Here is a 19,470-nt window from a genome sequence, read left to right as displayed (position 1 = left end):
ATTTTTTTTTTTTTTTTTTTTAGAAATTATAGTTAAAGAATTCCTAAACATGCTGTTTTTTTTTGTGTGTGTTTTTTTTCTACTTTTACTAAAACAGCAAAACGACCCCAGACATGTCTCACACTGATTTTTCTCAGCTGCTGTTAATTGGTAATCGCCAACTTTTTTTCTTTCTATAGAGCAGGCTTTTCTGCTTATTTTGCATTGCCAGCAGTGGCTTATGCCTTCCGTCTCTTACGTAATGGAGTGCACCGGCTGAAAACTGCCACCAGCGCTGCAAAAAGCTGTCTGCTGCTAGCCTGACCAGCCAGTTAAGGCTCAATACTCTCTGGTCTAACATAGACCAGACCAATCACAGTGAGGGAGGCTGGCCCAAAATGCAACTGTACTTTACTGTAGCCACAACATCAAGATTACGCCTATAAAAGAGAATCCCTTTAGTATCTCACTTAAGAGCTGTTTTTGTAAATAAAATTTCAACAACTAGCACCTGAAAGAGCTTTTTGTTTTTAAAAAAAATTAAACTGTTTCCTCTCACTTCTTCCAGCATTTGAACTCTTGACTACCCATTTCTTCCTGCCTGAAATGTTGAATATACAACATAAATCAGTCTGGCTGGTCGGCTTGTCTGTTGCTCCCTAAGGAATGGATGAAGTGCAGGGAACAAATTTTTTGGTATTTCATTTTTTTTTTTTCTCCAAACAACCTTGCCATTAATACCCTCATACTTTTTTTTTTTTTTTTGTAGTATAACCTCTTTATAAAAAGGTGTTAATGCCCATCAAATGGAAAACTGTCAGTTAGCTGTCTTCCCCATGACTAATGTGGCCATAATAGCTTTTATGTTCCATACCCTGATGTGATGATCAGAGAAACTATATTATTTTTCTGGCTGTAGCCTGTGATCACCAGCATTAGCAAACACTTAGAATCTACCTGTGTACAAAGGGCAGTGATATCTGCTGACTATAAGTATTTCAATAAATGCAGATGTACTTGTAATCAATGATAAATGGAAGAAACGACTAAAAGAAATCTGCAGGGAACAGTTTGTTTTCTGTTGTTGCAAAAGTTAAAAAAATCCAGAGAAACTAGTCTCATTCATTTGCTTCATAAGTTGTATCCACCTTATGAAGCAAAAAAACACCACTAATGCAAATGCTAGAGGGGTGTGTTGACTCTAGTCCAGCTGTCCATTTTCTTAAGGTAAATAATCAACAGATCATAATTCAGGTGTCTAGGAATAAAATGACTTTTTCTTCTTGAGCAGCTTTGGCAGATCTTCCTCTGCTAAGGACATCTCATTGAGTTTATACCTTGAATAAGACTGGTTTGATTCTCTTGCAGCAAAATTCTCTTTTGTTTTGTCAAAGCACACCTCTGTTATTCAGACAGACTTGAATTTTCAGTCACGAGGTATCGAAAGTTGCACGGTCGGGATAGGCACGGAAAGCTGCTGCAAACGAGGGATCGTACCTCCACTAACCTGATTGTGGTGTCCAGCCATGCTCTGTAATCTAATATAGGGTGCAGTAAGACAATGGATTGGGCTTCATCTCCGTTGGCCACATGGTAAAATCCCAATCATACCAAGAATACCAGAACCAGCAAATGTCAGCTGCACAACAATCTCCATGCAGAAAGCCACAAGCTGCTTTTTCTACTTGTAGGGTTGAATTGGAAACCTGAGGACACATTAATATCCCAATCCATGTAAACATGGGGAGAAATTCAGGAATGTTATGAGGTGGTTAGACATTTGCTTCTTCTGTCCATAACCTAGAGAAATAAAAAGGTCTTGTCATGCGACCAGTAATATAGAAAATCTTGATCAAATTTTGCTTTGGTCAAAGCTTACTCGGCTTCTGTTGGGTTTTTCATTGAGAAATTGTAGAAAAGAAAAAAAAATCTGAATAGAACAATTTCTCTTTTCTGTTATGGAACTGCTTTATTTGCTAAACATCTCTTCAAATTAATGCTGCAGGACTGCCATCTGGTGGTGGATTTGATGAAGTTCGGAAGTGACAAGTCAATTTTCAATGTGAAAAAATGTTAAATATCCAAGAGTATGCTTTATTAAAATTGAGGATCATTAAAACATTATCTAACCCATTTTACCCAGCAGCCTTTAAGGGCTTCCTGTTAGCTGAGTCATAGTTGGTATGCTGATGATCCATCAACAGACTTTATCTCCAACTGCATGTCTCTGACAGGCTGACTGAGGAGGAGTATAAAAGAAAAAAAAAAAAATCCAGGGAAAGCCATGTCCTCCACAGAGCTGTAGGACAAAGAAGACACTCATGTTTCCCAGGAGACATCGTCCTGCTTTAGACTGCTTCTGAACTTCTTGGTCTCCCTGAGGAGCTGCAGGTTGTTGTGACTCGCAGCACCTTTCCTCCCAGTTTTCTGTTTGGCTTTAACAGGTGATGGGACAGGTGGCTCGATCCCAGTCACCTTCCTGACCGACTGATCCTCTGTACGCTGCTGCCTCTGCGACAGCTTTTGTACCTAGAGTGAAGAAAAAAAAAAAAAATGCACAAGATTTCTACTCAATACCATTTTAATATCTTTTTGGAAGTTTCAACAACAATGTTGGTATGAAAAATGGGTTTATTTGCATGTTGTAGAAATACAACACCAAGCAGGAAGTTGGCAAAGATCAATAATTAACCAACCAGCAGCATAAGAGTGAAGCTGTTATTTTTAGGTGCAAGTACCGTCTGCTGATGTTTGCGAAGTTTGGTGATCTGGGCTCCCTTCTCCTCCATCTTGGCAGAGAGCCTTTCCAGTTCTCGCTGCAGGTCTTCACGATGCTCATCGTCTTGGTTTGCTTCTATCTGATGCTCTAACTCCTGATACTCACTGACAAAAAACAATATTTGTAAAATATGAGTTTAAAAACTTTTTTTTTTTTTAATAATGGGTACTTACAAGCTCATCTGTCCAAGCTCATCCTGCAGAGCTAAAAGCAAGTCAGACAGTAAAGTCAGCGACTGATCTGCAGGTGGACTGTCTGACTGCGGAGCAGAATCAGAAAACTCATTTTGAAGGTTTTTTTTGACTCCACATCCAGGTCTCTGCAAGGAAATCACTCGCTCACAAAGCTGAGGATGGTGGTGCTTCATCATGTGGAGGATGCTCTGAACGTTGGCGTGCACTGAATGGCTCGGGCTTGTCGACTACGGTGGGTAGAGGTAGACCGAATTGAAAAAAAAAAACTAAGTTATGAAAACTAAAATCAGAGCAGGAATAGTCACTTACTGTTCCTATTACAAAAGGCATCTTCTTGTGCCTCGGGCTTCCTGATGGGAGCTCATCTTGTTTTGAGGTTTTCTTTAAAAAGAAAAAGAATAAAATCTGATGTTGAAACTATGATGTGCAAACGGTTCATATAATGCAAGCACTGGCAGCAGATTGGCAGAACAAGCCTCCCACCTGATTTGTCTTTTTGGTTTTCTTCTGCCTTGTGTCTTCAGTAGGCGGCAAGGTTAAATGAAGGTTTACATCCAACTCCCTCCGTAGCTGCGAAAGAAAATTATTTTGCTGAGTTTGACTAATTAAATAAATGTAACAGACTTTCCAGCTTGTATTCTTGGTCAGACCTAAATCAAACAAAAATGAAACCAAAAAAATAAAAACAATTCCTATAATCACTACTTGGTATAGACTCCGTAAGCCAGAATTCTAAATCAAAACTTTGAGTCCAAACATTTTTTTCAACAAGCTTGTTAGCTCATTCATTAAGGTCCCATAGAGCACTAGCTTTAATAGAAAAAATAAAGCTTTAATCTACTGTGTGAGTGAGTAATTGTTAGCCACTTAGGAATTTAGCTTTTTGTCTGCAGACCTGTTTAGATCAACCTTGCTTCCAAAAATCCCAGTCAATAATAGCAAAACAATGGTTTGAACAAGTTTAACCTTAATGTCTTTGTATTTTTTCCCCTAGAAGACTAGATTTTTACTTATCAAAAAACTGCAAAAGTTTCCCCAATTTGATTTTCATTTGTTTCTTTATGTTTTTTTGTTCAGTCCAACCTCAACAGAATATTTTCTCATATTTGGAAAGCCACTGAATGAAGAAATCACTACTTCAGGGTTTATACAGGAATAAGTAACTGTTATTTAATGCTCTTTTAATGATCTTAGAAATAATTTTATTGCCATCAACAAGTACCCATGACTCATTATATATATATATATATATATATATACATACATACATACATAAATAAAACACGGCAAAATCCTTTGTCATCTTTACCATCGACAAGTTGCAGGTCTCCAATTCTTTGTTTTCTAGACACTTTTGTTCAAATTTGCATTTTTCCATTCTATAGGTTTTTCTCCGCCTCGAGCTACTTTTCTGAACATGTGGCTTTACGATCAACTGGAAGCAGTTCCGCAAAAACACGCTGAACCAGTTAATTCTAATCTAATATATCTGACGAAATTGCTTTATAACATTTTTTTTTCTTCTTTAAATAAACCATTTTTAAAGCCACTATAACCACATTTAATGAATTTTAGGCCTTTTTAAGGCCTTAATTAAAAAGATAATTTAATGACTTAATTATTTTTAAAGACCCGCAGAAACCCTGTACTTAAACTTTAAAGGTAACCTATCCTTCATATGTTGCAGCTGTATGTTCAAACATCGTGGTTAAGGACATTTATTCCAATACATTTTCAATCATTCGGTTAGAAGCATGTCTTTAATCTTAGGCAAAGCATGTTTATTTGTATAGCACAATTCAGTACAAAGACAGTTTTAAGTGCTCTACACAAATAGACAAAATAGAATCCAAAACTGATATTAGCAAGAATCTAAGCGCGCTTAGTGTGCTTATCTGACAAATAGCCAAAATCTATCTCTGAACCAAATCTGAAAATCTTATGGTTTATTTGTAGCAGGTTACTTGTTAGAAAGACATTTTAAAAAGAAAAATAAGGGTGAGACTGACTTACCTCCTCTGCTTTCTCCTGCACCAGTTTACGTTCATGTTCTTCTTTTAGCAGCTTTTGCTCCAGAATAGCAAGCTTCATCTGAAATTCAGGATATAATAATTAAAAAAACCTACATGTCAGGCTCTCAAATGCCTCTGTAACCCATGAAAATGTGTTGCTGTATTTGTTGATCAGCTTTTTTTTTTTGGAGGATATTATTGATCTAGTGGGGAGAAAAAATGAACACCCCTCTGTTGACTAACTAGTTCAGAAGCCAGTAGATGAATTCGTCGAATAAAGGGGAACCATTTAACCTTTAAGATTTTTCAGGGCATTTAAAGAGAAAAAAAAATTATGTGAGTTCTTAGTTTTTATACATTTTTCCTATTTTGTTATGACACCAAATAAATTCTGCTTTAATGTGTTCACAATCATCATATGTCACAGGTCAGGCTCAATAATAAAAAAAAAAAAAAACTTGACTTAAATCCTACCAGAAACGGATCAATGTTAGTCCATTGCAGATAATCTAAAGTACAGAGTAGACTCTGCAACTAAATGGAAACTGTTACCTCTGCCATCGTTTGGGTTCTACTCAGTTTGAGATACTCTGATTCCAGTTTCTCCAGCTTCTCTCGTTGATTCTGGTTGTTTGAGCTGCTTGGCTGTTGGCTCTGCAGGGAGGCCTATAGTTAATAATAAAAAATAAAAAAATGTATAACATAATTCTATACTTTTGCTGACTGAATTTCCCAGACATGTAACACTATACACTAAATTTTTCCAGAAATCAATATTGTGCATTTGTCTTGTGTTTTTTTTTTTTTAAACCTATAAGTCTTTTGAAAAGTTACTATTTTACCTCGTTTCCCATCAGAACGTGTCTCTCCTTTTTCACATTCTCGACCATTTTCCTCATGTAGTCCAGCTGCTTCTCGAGGACTTTGCAGCGAGCTTCTGCAGACTGCAGCTTCAGGTCCAGTGCTGACCCTGACAGGTTGGCTTCAGTTCGGCTGTGTGACGCCATGTCCTGCTGATGTTTAGGAGAATCCTGAGAGAACTGAGCGTAACTCCTCTCTGCTTGTTTCCTCTCCAGCTCCAATCTCCTGATCTTCTCCTGAAGGGTCTTCAGTGCATCTACGACAGCTAATAGAGGGAATTATAGAATACACCAAAGTTTAACAGAAAATTGTCACAAACAGATAAGATATTGACCGGTAGCTAATAATAAAAATAAATAAAAAAAGCTTTCACACCTTTGCTGTCTATACCACAAGTAGTCTGAGACAGGCGCCTGCTGGTCTGGTCCATGTTGAGAGGTGAAAGAGCAGGAAACTCCTGATGTTTAGAGACTGACAGAATCCTGTCTGGAGGCTGGTAGTAGCTGCCGATGTAACTGTTTTTGGAAGGAGAGTCTAAAATCTGAACACAACAGGGTCTTTTATTTAGAGACTGAGAGCAGGCAGAACCATTGTTTTTCCTCATCAAATCGAGAGGCTTTCTGTAGAGAAAAAATATGCTAAATCCAAACAATTTCATGGCCAAATATGAAGACAGCGTATCATCATTTCAACTGTTTGCCTTGATATAACTTTGCAGTCAGGCTGTCTTGTACCTGAATAACTGGTGTCTGCCTTGAGATTTTGCATGCTCAGATTTGTTATGTTTTGCAGTCTTTGTAATATTATGCCGAGTGGCTCTAGCAGTGATTAGAGCAACAATGAAATTATATGAAGTTCAACATATTATCCTTATAAAACAAACATAAGTTAAATTGGATTACTTTAAAGTTTTGAGCCCTTAATTATCAGGGCAAATTTACAGATTCACTGCGATCAGCCAAGTGTGTTTAGGGTTATAATAAGAACTTGGAAAAGGGGGAACTGACCTGCCGCCATTTTTCAAAATTTCTGAAATGTTACATAATGCAGTATTTTCTATCAATTTGCATAAGAGGTGATGACGTTCTTGCACAGACCTGATTCTCAATAGAACCATTTTAGTGTCTTTTCCATTTTGTAAGAGGCAGAAGCCTTTAGAAAACAAAATAATTGTCTAAAATATTTGCATTCTAGCTTCGATTCCCAGCCCGGGGTCTTTGTGCATGGAGTTTACATGTTCTCCCTGAGCATGCGTGGGTTCTCTCCAGGTACTCCGGCTTCCTCCCACAGTCCAATAACATGACTGTTGGGTTAATTGGCTTCTCTAAATTCTCCTTAGGTGTGAGTGTGTGCATGAATGGTTGTTTGTCCTGTGTGTCTCTGTGTTGTCCTGCGATGGACTGGCGACCTGTCCAGGATGTACCTCGCCTCTCGCCCATTGACTGCTGGAAACAGGCACCAGCACCCCTCGAGACCCCAATTGGGAAAAGCGTGTTAGATGATGGATGGAAATATTTGCATTTGTTATAGAAAGCTGCTTAAACCTGTGTGTTTATTCTATACGTACAGGTTTCCCTGCTTAAATATTAAAGTCTGTGACATTTCAATTCTGAAAAATGTTATTTACTGCAATATTTGATATATGGCTTTTATAAGAGCTACAATATTTCTCAAAACAACAAAAAGCATTTCGTTTAATAGGTGGTCTCTCAGCTTTAACTGGTCAAAGTTTGCATAATTTAGCAAGCAATTTAATTTTTTTAATGATTGTTAAGATATTTCATACAAATTCGGTTGAGTTAGAGTTTAAGTTTAATGCAAAAATCTCATGTGTAAAATAATGCAGCCCTAGACGAACTGAAAGGTTGGTTCTCTCCATATTTTGAATGCTGTTTCCTTTCCTGTTTAAACGTTTAAAAATGTTGCACCTGAGGTACACTATGAAAAAAGCTACCAATTAAACGTTAGAAAACATTTGCTTCAAAGTAGGTAAAACAATTTTGTTTTTGTTTTTTTGCAAGTTTTTGTTGAAAACCCATCTTCACATATAGAGATAAACATATTACTGGGAGAAACAGCTTTACTGTACTATAGAGCATCTGTTATATTCGTTTAAAACTAAGGACCGACATAAATGAACCAAAAGAGAACTAACAATAACTGTAACAAATTTAAGCTAACGCTAGCTAAACATATTAGCTCCAAACTATCGTTACCTTATCGTGATGGGTTTCCATCCTGTAACAAAGTGAAAAGATATGTTGCCAACGTCGTCTAGGTAGCACACTATCTGTTAAGTCAAAGTAAAAAAAAAAAAACAAAAACAAAAGAAAAAACAACGGCGTTCTGCTGCAAGTTTGGTCAACACCAAGCGAGCAGTCCGCCGATATTAAAGTTCCCTCCATTCACTCGCTCCCTTCACTATAGTTCCTATTCCATGGAGAGTTCCACACCTTTTAAGAGCACACCCGACCAATGTACTTAAATGATTTCTTAAAATTCAAAACAAGCAGATCAATACATAACATTGATTAGTGGTTTCTAGATGCAGATTTCGAAACAAAAGTTATATATTACACAAGCGCAGGGAGATAGTTATCAGGGCTGTCAACTCTCACCCATTTGGGAGTGAGACTCACCCATCTTGTCTGTCTTCACGCACTCTCACTCCATATACCCAATTTCTCGCACTAAAAAAATGACAGATTAAAACTCAACTCTGTTCCACTTATTTGTGCATAAAAATACCATGGTGATTAAAATGCAGTTTACGTTTTTAATACAACCTTAGTTCTAACACACAAGGACCATGTTTTGCTCACAAGTTAAATAATTATTGCTCAGTCTAGTTTAGTAATCTCCGGTTGGCATTTAGGAATAATCAAACCAACACAAATATTTTAATTCTCAAAGCTTCAAGGTTTACCTCTTAAACCCATAGGAGGTCCACAAAAAGAGAAAGAACCATTGCATTTAATTTTTTAAAAGATCAGCCACCAAAGAAAAGACCAACTGCATACAGAGAGGATGTGCAGAACAGCTCAATTATCCTGGATTCCAAAAGGAGAAACCAGAGGGATGTTCTTCTTTTATTATTACTTATCTCATTCATTTATTTTTATATTGGTCCATCGAATATGTTTAGAAACTTTATTTCCATCACACCTTCCAAAATGAAACACCCAGAGAAGTGCTGTCTCCTCTCACGGTGAGTTTTTATAAAATCTACAGCCTCCTAGAAGATCTGAATTGTTTAACAGTTTTGTCAACTGTAAGTTTGACTGTAACTAATAACATAACGAATAAAGCTTTTTTATCCATAGCTTATTACCAAATATTCATACACAGTGTAGTTTGCATAGGTTTCGATTGCACTGGTTCCTGTATCAGTGCCAGTAATCCAGTAATAGTTTATTAGTTCCCCATTGTTTAATTTACTTAATTTACAAAATTGTGAAATGCTTAGTTTAAAGTATATTTAAGATGTAAGTATTTTAGTAGGGCCCATTCTGCTTTACTTCAATTCTCTAAAAAAAATCACCAGAATGAAGAAAATAATGTACAATGTCAGAAAAAAAAAATCCACATAACTACGGACCACTTAATTTTACTCATTAACATTTACTGTGCTATAAAAGTTCCCCATTTTGCCACTCTGAAAACCTCCAACCTATAGCTGCACCTGTCCTCATGTAACCCTGACAGGGTTAACTGTCCAAACTATTTCAAAATCTCCCCCCAAGGTTTGGTGAAAAGTTGGAAGCCCTGAGTTATGGTTATGGCATCTTTAACGAATAAACCTGTAAGACATGAAGATGGAAGTTGTGAAGAGAAACCTGTGTAGAGGCTGGCAATCATATGTAAGAATGGCGCAGAGAACGTCTAGACCCAAATCCCGGTTAAAATCTACAACAAGACATAAATATTAAGCAAATATTCAATAAAAAATGTTGTTTTTCCAAAAGCGGAAAGTTCAAAGCTGGTCTATAGATGCAAAAAACAGAATAAAGCCAGACATATAACCTGAACCCTAAATCCAGATTTATTTTCACCGTAGTTGAACATTAAAAATTTGAGCTGGTACAACATTTTCTTACAGAATCTTTTCTGAAATAATGGTGTATTTATAACATTTGAAATTGCTAAAAGCTTCCTGGATGGGAAGCAAAATATCTTCAAACTTGGATAACACCAACAGGGTAGTATAATAAGACTAATACATCACATCTTTTCTGCCAGATCTCACAGGTACAAATTATAATTTTCAACGTTTTAAGTGTGAAAAAGGCGTATGGCTCTTAGACAAAGAATGCTGCATTATATGGCTTTAAAGGCGTAATAGATGTTTTATTATTTATCAGATGGATATAAAAAGAAATACATTTCCTAATTAAACCAGCCATGCTTTCAACAGAGCAACAGGATAAGAAAAAAACATGGGCTGCAGAAAAGAGCTTGCTAGGACACGAACATCGATTAATATGTACTGTTTTGTTTTCTGCCAATTCAGATTATTGCAAAACACATACACCTCTCGTTCAAACAAATTATTTAAAGCTATTTCTCGAATTAGTTGTGTGTTATAGATTCTTTGCAAACAGGCAATTAAATAAAAAAAAAAATTAAACAGCAAATATCTTGAATGGAAATATACAGCATTCCCTCTTCCTTTCCTCTCCCCTGTTTTTTTGACTGCCTGTAATTTTGTGATAAACAAGAAAAAGAGGAGGGAGGAGTGGCGCTGTTCTCCGCGAAAGGGATGATGGGATATGTAGTTGTCAAAAGATCCCAGGCAAAGCAAGCAACCCAAAGTAAGACTCCAACTCCCTTAGATCCTTTCTTAAATGTCTAGAGGTTCCCGACTAACCAATCAGCTTAAATAACTCATACAGTCACCGCCCTAATATGGTGTATGAGTTCGCTGATTGGTTAAAACTATGTGCCTGTAGAATTTTTACCATAAACGCTCCTCCCACTTCGAGTTGCTACCTTTTATCGTTTCTGCCCTGTGAGTCTGGTCAGTGTTGAGAGGCAAGGCGACAAGTAACGGTAAAGCAGCTCCGAAGAATGAGGACAAAGTGAGTATTTGTTACTGACACTATTTCTTCTTGGCTCCCTGTGAAGACTTGGTGCAAGCTGAACTTTTTCTCATTGCGGCTTTTGTTATACTTTACGGGTTGTTTTTGAGTGGAAGCACTGATATTAAAGGAAGAGGCTCTCAGACACACTGAATGGACCCAAATAATAGGAGATGTGTCAAGTTATCATTACAAAGGAGAGTTAATGGGATAAAATACCTAAATTATGATACAAAGTCTGTTTAATTTAAATGCCTACACGAGTTTAAGATTACTGGGGATATATATTACTATTAAACATACATACAGGTATCAGTGTTATTAGTTATGGTTTTGCTGTGTCATCTAACTAAGCCTGTTTAAGACAAGACCAGTATTTCTTTTTAATAAATTGTGAAATAAATCTCATGATAAATTACTCCATGATGCATAATAACTGGATTAGTACCAAATTAAGTTCTTAGTGTATGTTAAAGGTATAGGAGGATATTTCATTTCCGGGTGGATCATCAAAATAAGTGGTCCTCCTAATTGTCAATCATTCTGGTGATATGTTAACGTAAGGCTTGTCCTAGTGCTGTCCCACTTAGCTATCTTTTTGTGGGCATGTGCACTTTCAGCAGTGGTGTCAAAAGTTCACACATTTGTTACTTGAGTAGAAGTATAGATATTGCAGTTTAAAAACACTCTGGTAAAAGTTGAAGTATCAACTTGACCTCTTTACTCAAGTAAAAGTGAAAAAGTATGTGCTCCAAAAACTACTTAAAGTATGAAAGTATAAAGTAACCTTTAAAAAATATATATTCTTTGAGATAGGGCCAAGGATGAGGGAAGTCTTGTTGGTCTCCATCTTCCAATACGCTCTCGCCTGTGTCCGACCTTTCAGACATTTCAACATCTTTTTCTGAATCCAACATTGTAGCATGGCATAGACAATTCGTGTTTGCAGTTTGAACAACACCTGCTTGCTTCTGATGATTTCCTTTAGTTAACCAATGAGTGTTTGCGTTATATGACTCATCCAATTACACTAGTTTTCACTAGATGTGGATGGAGCCAATGATCTGCATTGCATGGCGCACATGGTGTGAAATAAATATTTATAACCTTTAAACTGAAGCCAAGAGTAACGAAAGTTGTTTTAAAAATGTAAGGAATAGAAAGTACAGATACTTGTGTAGAAGTCAGAAGTAGGAAGAAAAATAAATAATGAAGTAAAGTATAGATACCTAAAAAGTGTACTTAAGTACAGTAATAAAGTATTTGTACTTCGTTACTTGACACCTCTGACTTTCAGGCATATATATGTAGGGATCTATGCCTTCACACAGTTATTGAACTCGCCTTTCTCACTGCGGGTCTTGGAAAATGGCTGAGGGTCGTATGAGAAAAAGTGTCTACGAAGTGTATGAGAAGAAAAGAAAGGCCTCAGAAGAGGCAGATATATCCTAGAATGCTTTGCGCGGAGAGCTCTCCTCGCAAAGCATTATGGGATTTGCTGTCACAGCGGCCTGCTGTCGTCATAGGCTGTCGCTATCCGACAGCAGCATAAAGAGGGCGCAGGCACCACGCAGTGGGGGAGGAGTTCAGTGACAAGCGGAGCAAAAAGCAGTGATCATCTGTGCAAACAGTAAGTTCAATGAGTTCACTATAAAGTCCACTATATAGTCCTGCTCTATATAATGATTGAGGGATTTAGCAGTTAGAGCGGATGTTCGGGTACAAGATTGTGGATGCGCTTTTTTTTTTTTTTAAGGGGAGAGGGCGGATCTTTTCAAAAATTTGCATAAAAAATCCTCCCCTATACCTTTAACTTTGAGAATGAAGTTCTACTCAAACAGAACAAAATATTTTACAAGCTTAGGCATGTAGACTTACACTTAGGGCTTAGAAAGTTTCCACGCACCGTCCCTGCTGTTTAACATGCTCTAAATAAGATGTCAGAGAAATTGCCATTGTAATGGGAGTATTATTATGCACAGACTAACACATTACTCCCCCCCCCTGATCTGTTGCTGAGCACTGCCAGTCAACTAGCTAAAAAGATGGCTCCCCCTCTTTCCCTCGCTTACCGGAAAGACAAAGTCGGATGATTTGAAATATTTTCAGAAACAAAACACTGTAAAGTTGACAAACAGACTAATTTTCAGCTGATAGAAGCTTTTTTTCACATGCAGTACTGTATGAAAAATTTATACACTGAGCATTTGGAAGGTGTTTAACATTAATTGTTATTTCTATGTATATATCAACAATACTGTAATAAATAAATGTGATGCTTAAAATTAGTATAACTATCATGTTTCAAATCCTTGAGGAAAAATAATGCTTTATTGTGGAGTTTTTGCATTCTAGAGATAGAAATGGCAAATTCCACCACAGAAAATTTCACTGAAAAGACAAAAAGAAATCGGATAATTAAAAAAATATTAGTATTTGAAAAATATTCAAATGGAAGTCTTTTTTGATTATATACAAACATTTAAAAGGAATATAAAATAATGTAAATATCAAAATTACGTTATCCTGATTTTGTGATTGGAAAGGGATTTTTTTCAGTATACTTTATATCTGTATTGTAGTAGGTTTGTTTACAAGCCCCCAGTGTTAGACTGATAAAAATCTCAACCTTTGCCTTTCTACCTTAAACATGTGCCTTAAATATTACAGTTTTTTTGTTTCAAGTTTACTCTTGGTACCAGAAGTTTTAACACATGATTAAAAACACATTGATTTAACTTGTTTTCAGCCTGTTGTAAGGCAGCACAAACATTGGTCCTGCACACAATGACTGAGATGCAGCATCAGGAGTCTGTGGGGAGATGGGATGGGCTCGGCAGCCGTGATGTCGCCTCCAGAGCTGAGGCGATGGAACTCATCTGCCAGGAGGTCATGAGAAAAGTGGAAGCCATCGGCCCTATAAAAGCCGCCACCCCCTCGCCCCCTGCTGTAGGAACCCTTCCCAACAGCGACCTGAACGACATCCTGGTTCACCTTCTCATGCTCTCCAGACGGTGCCCCTTTGAAGATGTCAGCGTGCGTTGTGCTCAGCTCCTGCGAGACATCCAGGTAGGAGAGCTGACAAGGCTGGGCAGCTTTTTGTTATTCTCCAGTGTTAGTTTTATTGTCACTGCTGCCACCTGCCTTCCATCTTTCCTCACCTTCTAATAAGCATTGCAAACATTGTGGTTCAGTGAAACCCTCACAGACTAGAACATGTTTTTTTTTAAAGTTTAAGTCAATGTCCTCCTTAACACAACAAGCACAATTTACCAATTATTCTTTGATCTTTTAAGGTGCTGTGTTTTTTTTTTTTTTGCTCTACGACCCAACCACAAAAAATCGATTAATTGAATAATTCTTTATCTATAAAAAATCTATACCAGTTGACTATTGTATCTCATTGCACTTTAAATTTCAATATATAAAGCTGTGGGTATTAACCTAATGGTGTAATATATACGTTTTCCGACAAGTATCTGTAAACTTCAGTTACGCATATGTTAAAGTGTTATTTACCTTCAAATCAACCTCTTTTGCAGATTAACTGTATAAACTGAGTCTGTGGGATGTTATTTTAATGTTACTGTGAGAACATTGTTGTGTAATTCTTTTAAAATTTCGGGATATTTGTGTGTGGAGCTATTTATTCCTATTGTTTAGAACAGTACACGCTGTTACAGTCATTTCATGTCAATCATGGCCAATCATTGGGGTATAAACACAACTCATTTTGACAAACGCCTCCTTAGTGAGTTGTCTTTTCTGCCTTGTTGGTGAGACAAGCTCCAGACATTGCTAAGAGGGGCGCATCGAAGCAAACAGCTTGAGCTGGTAAAGCTTCACTGGGCTTCATTATGTTTCTCTTAACCTCCACTGCTGTCGAAGTGAAAAATCCTCAACCTCAAAACATTTGTACCAATGCACCTTAAGTAGCTTCTGCTCACAATAAGTTTTTATACTTTATTATCTAGATATCAACTACCTAACAAGCCTATTTCTGGGTTTATTTGACAAACTTGACGTGTTGGGCATCAATATACAGGACTTTATTTTGGAATAAATAAAGCTGTTAATTTAGAAACTTTCAGACTTAACTTTTGGTGCTTTATGCAGAAAGAAGTCAGAACTTTTATCCTCGAAGGGGAGAGGTTAGTGAATGCTGTATGTGTGGTTGAAAAACAAAGCTTTTTTTTTTGTTTGTTTTTCTGTTAAATGGGTTGCCTACCTTTGTTTTATACTTAATATAGTAAACCAAAAGCTCAGGAACCAAAACCTACAGATTTTGTTTAACTGTTTCTGCACCCTGCTGATGTTACCACTTTAATTAAAGTAGCTGGAGTTAGGAGATGTTACCAATGTTGGTTTGCAGGTGAGAAAAAACCAGACTCCCCCTATTATCTCTTATAATTTTTCTCCATAGTCCTCCTTACACAGGTAGCTGTAAGTTTATTAACATGTTAATTGTATCAGCTCATGTGTCTTTTTTTAGTAGAATATCTGTCTTATAATGTATTTAAATGGGTTGCAATTCAATATGTATTCTTTCTGGGCCATTTTTTGCATCTTGTCCGACCTCTTTTTTTTTTTTGGTAAGAAAAAATACAAATCTGGGCATTTTTATTTGCCCTTATTAAATAGGAGTAGATAATAAAACACACTTTGTGAAGAAATAATCTTTATGCTAATTCAACATGGCACATTAGATTATCGCTTTAAAAAAAAAGGAGGAATTATTAAACGTTTTTATACATGTTTTTATATATTTAAACAGGCGGGGGGAAGCATACAGTGACCGGGTCAGTTTCGGTCGCTCTGTCCCCGGCTGGCTCCTTACCAGCTCCGAGCTGATGGCTCGGTTCAAATGCCCGGTCTGGTCCAGTCCCTGGCCCAGAAACTGCCCCCCTATCCTTTCTTTGCCTGTAAGCTATATATGCTGTGATTAGTGGGTAAAAAGTAGTTTTAATATAAGTGAGAAAGTCCACCTGAAAACTTAATTTGTGCAGTCAGTTCACCCAGATTACCATCCTGCATTCAAATATTGCTTCTCTGTCTGAGCCGCTCAGACCCCCGTACATCTCTAGAAATCCTATTCAACAGCAGCCTCTGGCCCGGTTGCCATGGCATTTTAAGTTAATTTAGGTGTTAATAAACTGTTTCAGAGGAGTGATCATAGTGATCTGTATCATCAGCGATGTGTCTCTCTCACTGCCAGCTCCCAGATCAGCTTCTCTGATTGGTTAATGCGGCGCCTCGAGCAGCAAAAGTTCAATTTCTAACTCCAGCAGCAGCTGCGTTAGCAGCGTGTTCTGCACGTCGGATTCTCAGGAGCTCACAACGTGCTGCTCCTGCTGCTCAAACAGAGCTGTGGGACGTTTTGCTGCGCCTTGATACGCGTCAACCATTGACTTTGCATGTAAACTAGCTGCTTCTGCTGCCTTTGCTGCTTTTGGTGTGAACGTAGCATTAGGCCAAATGAACAGCTGAGCTTTTAACTTTGCAGGGATCTTCTGATACCGGTACACAAAAATAATCCATGCCTGTCGACTTTTGGGATCCTTGGGAAGACTGTGAAAAATTTCCCCTTTCTCTTTGCAGCCTGGAACACTGCATTTACGCCCGTGGTCCTGACTCATTAGGAACTACCTGCTTTGTAATACTTGTAGAAGTAAACCCAACTGTAGGCTAAACAGGTATACTGGTGTCTTGCGTCTTCACAACCTCTGTTCATGTTCTTGGTCCAGTGAACTACTGGGCTGGTCTGTATGTCAATTTCTGGGCATGTCAAAAGTACAGGCCAGAACCAAATAAGTGCTCCATTTGGATTTGCCTGTTTTATGGTGGAAGTTTATGAGATTTGGAGAGAAAGGAGCTGTCGATGGGATTTGAACTTCTCTGCACGTCCATTTCACCCACTGAACTATGGTTATTCATCTATGACAGTGTAAACTCTGATTTGCATTCTATGACCCCTTTAAAACTTTACATTAAAAATCATCGCCTCGAAATAATAACGGCTTAAAGCAAAAAAACACATAGCTGTATCTATGTACAAATGTAACGAAAATAGTTATTGGATTGTGAAAATAATGTCCTGTAAGGTTTCACTATAACTTTATCAAAGGACATATTGTTTTTATGCTGGTCCTCAGAATTTACTTTTCATTCATGTAGATACATGTAACATAAATTACATTTTTTTCTGCTGGAAAATGAGGGAAAACACAAGGATGTGACATATCTTTTCTTCTTCTTTTGGGGCCCTCTTCAGTCAACTAATTCCTCTGGCTGTTAGTTAAGATTTGGTTCAAAATTGGTTCATCTGGTAAATTATAAAATATAACCCTCTTTATAAACAAAACCTGAGACAATCTTTTGTTTAGGGTTTTACACAAGACTAATGGCGTCTAACAAAACCATTTTGTTCATTGCTTCACAGAAAGTTCTACCAATAAAAGTCACTGAACTGAAGATATAAAGGCATTTTCTGAGAACTGTATTCACTAAAATACACTCCATCAGAATGTTGCCTAACAGGCTTAGATTGTTTATTACAATAAGCACACTTTGTTCTTACTGGGGTTTTTATTGTCATACAGCAGATTTTTCTTACCTTGCAACACTGCTGCATTCTTTTTCGTTCACAATCATGTGTGAATTCATCTTGCATGGCTCCAGACTAGCTGTTTGTGGGCAAAACACAAATGTTCAGACCAATTAGTGTTCATAACTGTTTACTTGAAACCTGCACCTAAATGCCAGAGATTTTCTCTATCAATCACATGGTGCCATAGCGTCCTGTTTACTTATGTGTGGTCCTTTTATAATACAGTTTTATCTCATATTTTTACACTTTTATGTAGTGCTTGGTTTCATGTTTAAATGGTTTTCTGCTTGTTTTGTTTTAATCTTTGATTTAACAAGCTAAAAAATTAAACGTGCCTTGCCTTGGCTTTACTGGCAGATACATATTGGTTTTATGCTCAGAGCTAAACTTAAACATCAATTTTGAGAACTTTGTCATAACTATGCACAATACTGCTGAATAAAATATTCTATTTTTGTATCAACTCAAGTTGGAGGTTTGTTCTCTATAGGTATGACATATAAAGTTTTCATTTGAAGTATTATTTTTTTTTTTTACTGGATTTACCTTTTTTTATGTGTAATTTGTATCATTGGGTTCTAATGAATTACTCCCAGCATCAAACAAACACCACCTTTAGGTAGCCGTGGCATGTTTGTTTTTCAGAGGAAGTAGGCCATTCCACTGGGGCAGAATTCCTGTTTTTGCACGGAAGTGTTTTCCTAAAGACGGAGGAGAGGGGCTGAGAGATGGTGAGAAAGCTGCTGTGAGGGTTTTAGTGGTGCGCCACAGTACATGCCGTCTGGTGTTTTAGAATTATGCTAAGCTGCATGTGCATGAGGCTTGCCAACAAGCGCATTTATGAGTCTAGTAGCAGCAGCTCACAGAGCAGTTTTGATTTTTATGTATTATTCCTTTCCAACCTCCAAAAAAAAAGACAGACGCACAAAGCGTATACCTTTCCCAAACTTATATGACTTGTATCAAGGTATGTAGAGGGGTCATGGTTCTCAGACAGTGCTTTTAATTTGATTATATCCACTAATTAAATAGAAAATCTACAAAAACAAAAAACAGACAGGCTTATCCTGATGGGTAAGAATAGTGTAGTTAGACAAAATGCAGACTTTAAGCACATTTCTGCAAGGTTCTCACACCTAAAGGTGCTTAATAAACTGCAGAAAAAAGCTAATGACTTTTTAAATTAATAAACCCAAGAAAAAAAATCTCAATTAGGCACTTTTTCAGAGCTTTTTTCAGAGCAGTTCACATTGCATCCATAGCAACAGAATAGTACGAAGTTATAAACTACTTTTGTTAACTTGTGTTGTCCAACAAACATCACAGAACATCTGTATTTCTAATAGACAGGTGGACTCTGTTTACAAATTAGGACATTTTCTAGGCAAATCAAATCAAGGCAAGGCAAATTTATTTGTATACCACAATTCAGTACAAAGACAATGCAAAGTGCTTTACATGATTAAAATATAGGAAAATAAAACAGAATCAAAGCAAGTAGGAAAAAAATTTATAAATAAAGTAAAAAATGCAGAAACAAAATAAGATATTTAAAACAGTTGGACTAAAGAAAATAAAAAAGTTGAACTAATGATGTTTCAGTTGAACTGTTTAACTAGAACAGTCAAAGGCAATCCCAAACAAATGTATTTTTAGTCTTGAATTAAAGGAACTCAGGCTTTCCGCACTTTTACAATTTTCTGGAAGTTTGTTCCAGATAAGTGGAGCATAGGAACTAAATGCTGCTTCTCCATGTCATATAATATGTTCTAAAGCATATTATAATCTGGACTTTTAGGGGATTTAGAATAAAGAGGTCAAAATAGAAATAGTTTACTAAAAAAAAAGTATACATCTATACGAATACCTATCATACACCTAGCTGTTTTAGTTTTGTAAATAAAAAAATATTTTTCTTAAAGAATAGCTTGTATATGCCAGTAGATATGTCTAATTTATC

At 36.9% G+C, this 19,470-nt stretch overlaps 2 protein-coding genes across 4 annotated transcripts in view; one reads left to right on the top strand and one right to left on the bottom strand.

Moving 5' to 3' along the window:
* Positions 1 to 1,926: 1,926 nt before the first annotated feature.
* On the bottom strand, positions 1,927 to 8,321 carry cep57l1 (centrosomal protein 57kDa-like 1). Of its 2 annotated transcripts, none has more exons than XM_015369546.1 (10): positions 8,042 to 8,321; positions 6,201 to 6,366; positions 5,807 to 6,090; positions 5,517 to 5,618; positions 4,966 to 5,043; positions 3,436 to 3,522; positions 3,262 to 3,333; positions 2,932 to 3,179; positions 2,718 to 2,862; positions 1,927 to 2,508 (listed from the first exon to the last, which is right to left on the bottom strand). In XM_015369546.1, the coding sequence occupies exons 1-10, from the start codon at positions 8,228 to 8,230 to the stop codon at positions 2,299 to 2,301; spliced, it is 1,581 nt and encodes a 526-aa protein (XP_015225032.1). In that variant the 5' UTR covers positions 8,231 to 8,321; the 3' UTR covers positions 1,927 to 2,298. The 2 variants fall into 2 exon arrangements, with proteins under 2 accessions (XP_015225032.1, XP_015225026.1); XM_015369540.1 differs by having other exon boundaries at positions 1,930 to 2,508; positions 5,517 to 5,630; positions 8,042 to 8,297.
* Positions 8,322 to 10,821: 2,500 nt separating this feature from the next.
* The window catches only part of sesn1 (sestrin 1), an 84,055-nt gene continuing 75,406 nt past the window's right edge, over positions 10,822 to 19,470 (top strand). Inside the window, exons 1-2 of one of the 2 annotated variants that reach the window (XM_015369785.1) lie at positions 10,822 to 10,903; positions 13,653 to 13,972. In XM_015369785.1, coding sequence (XP_015225271.1) covers positions 13,691 to 13,972 — 282 coding nt within the window. In that variant the 5' untranslated portion in view covers positions 10,822 to 10,903; positions 13,653 to 13,690. Of the gene's footprint in view, positions 10,904 to 13,652; positions 13,973 to 19,470 lie in introns of those variants that run through there. The other variant, XM_015369786.1, reaches the window with a different exon arrangement.

The sequence above is a fragment of the Cyprinodon variegatus genome, unplaced genomic scaffold (assembly GCF_000732505.1).
Source record: "Cyprinodon variegatus isolate N-32 unplaced genomic scaffold, C_variegatus-1.0 Scaffold38, whole genome shotgun sequence".
Taxonomy (NCBI): domain Eukaryota; kingdom Metazoa; phylum Chordata; class Actinopteri; order Cyprinodontiformes; family Cyprinodontidae; genus Cyprinodon; species Cyprinodon variegatus.
This window is presented reverse-complemented; position numbering and strand designations above follow the sequence as displayed.

Bases quoted from the DNA above. Each gene is read 5' to 3' on its own strand.
- cep57l1 (XM_015369540.1), bottom strand. From the start codon at position 8,230: ATGGAGGGAACTTTAATATCGGCGGACTGCTCGCTTGGTGTTGACCAA. The intron at 2,863-2,931 runs GTAAGTACCCAT...GTTTTTTGTCAG, and splicing joins GAGCTTGGACAGATGAGCTT to TGAGTATCAGGAGTTAGAGC. The intron at 2,509-2,717 runs GTACTTGCACCT...TCTTCACTCTAG, and splicing joins TTCGCAAACATCAGCAGACG to GTACAAAAGCTGTCGCAGAG.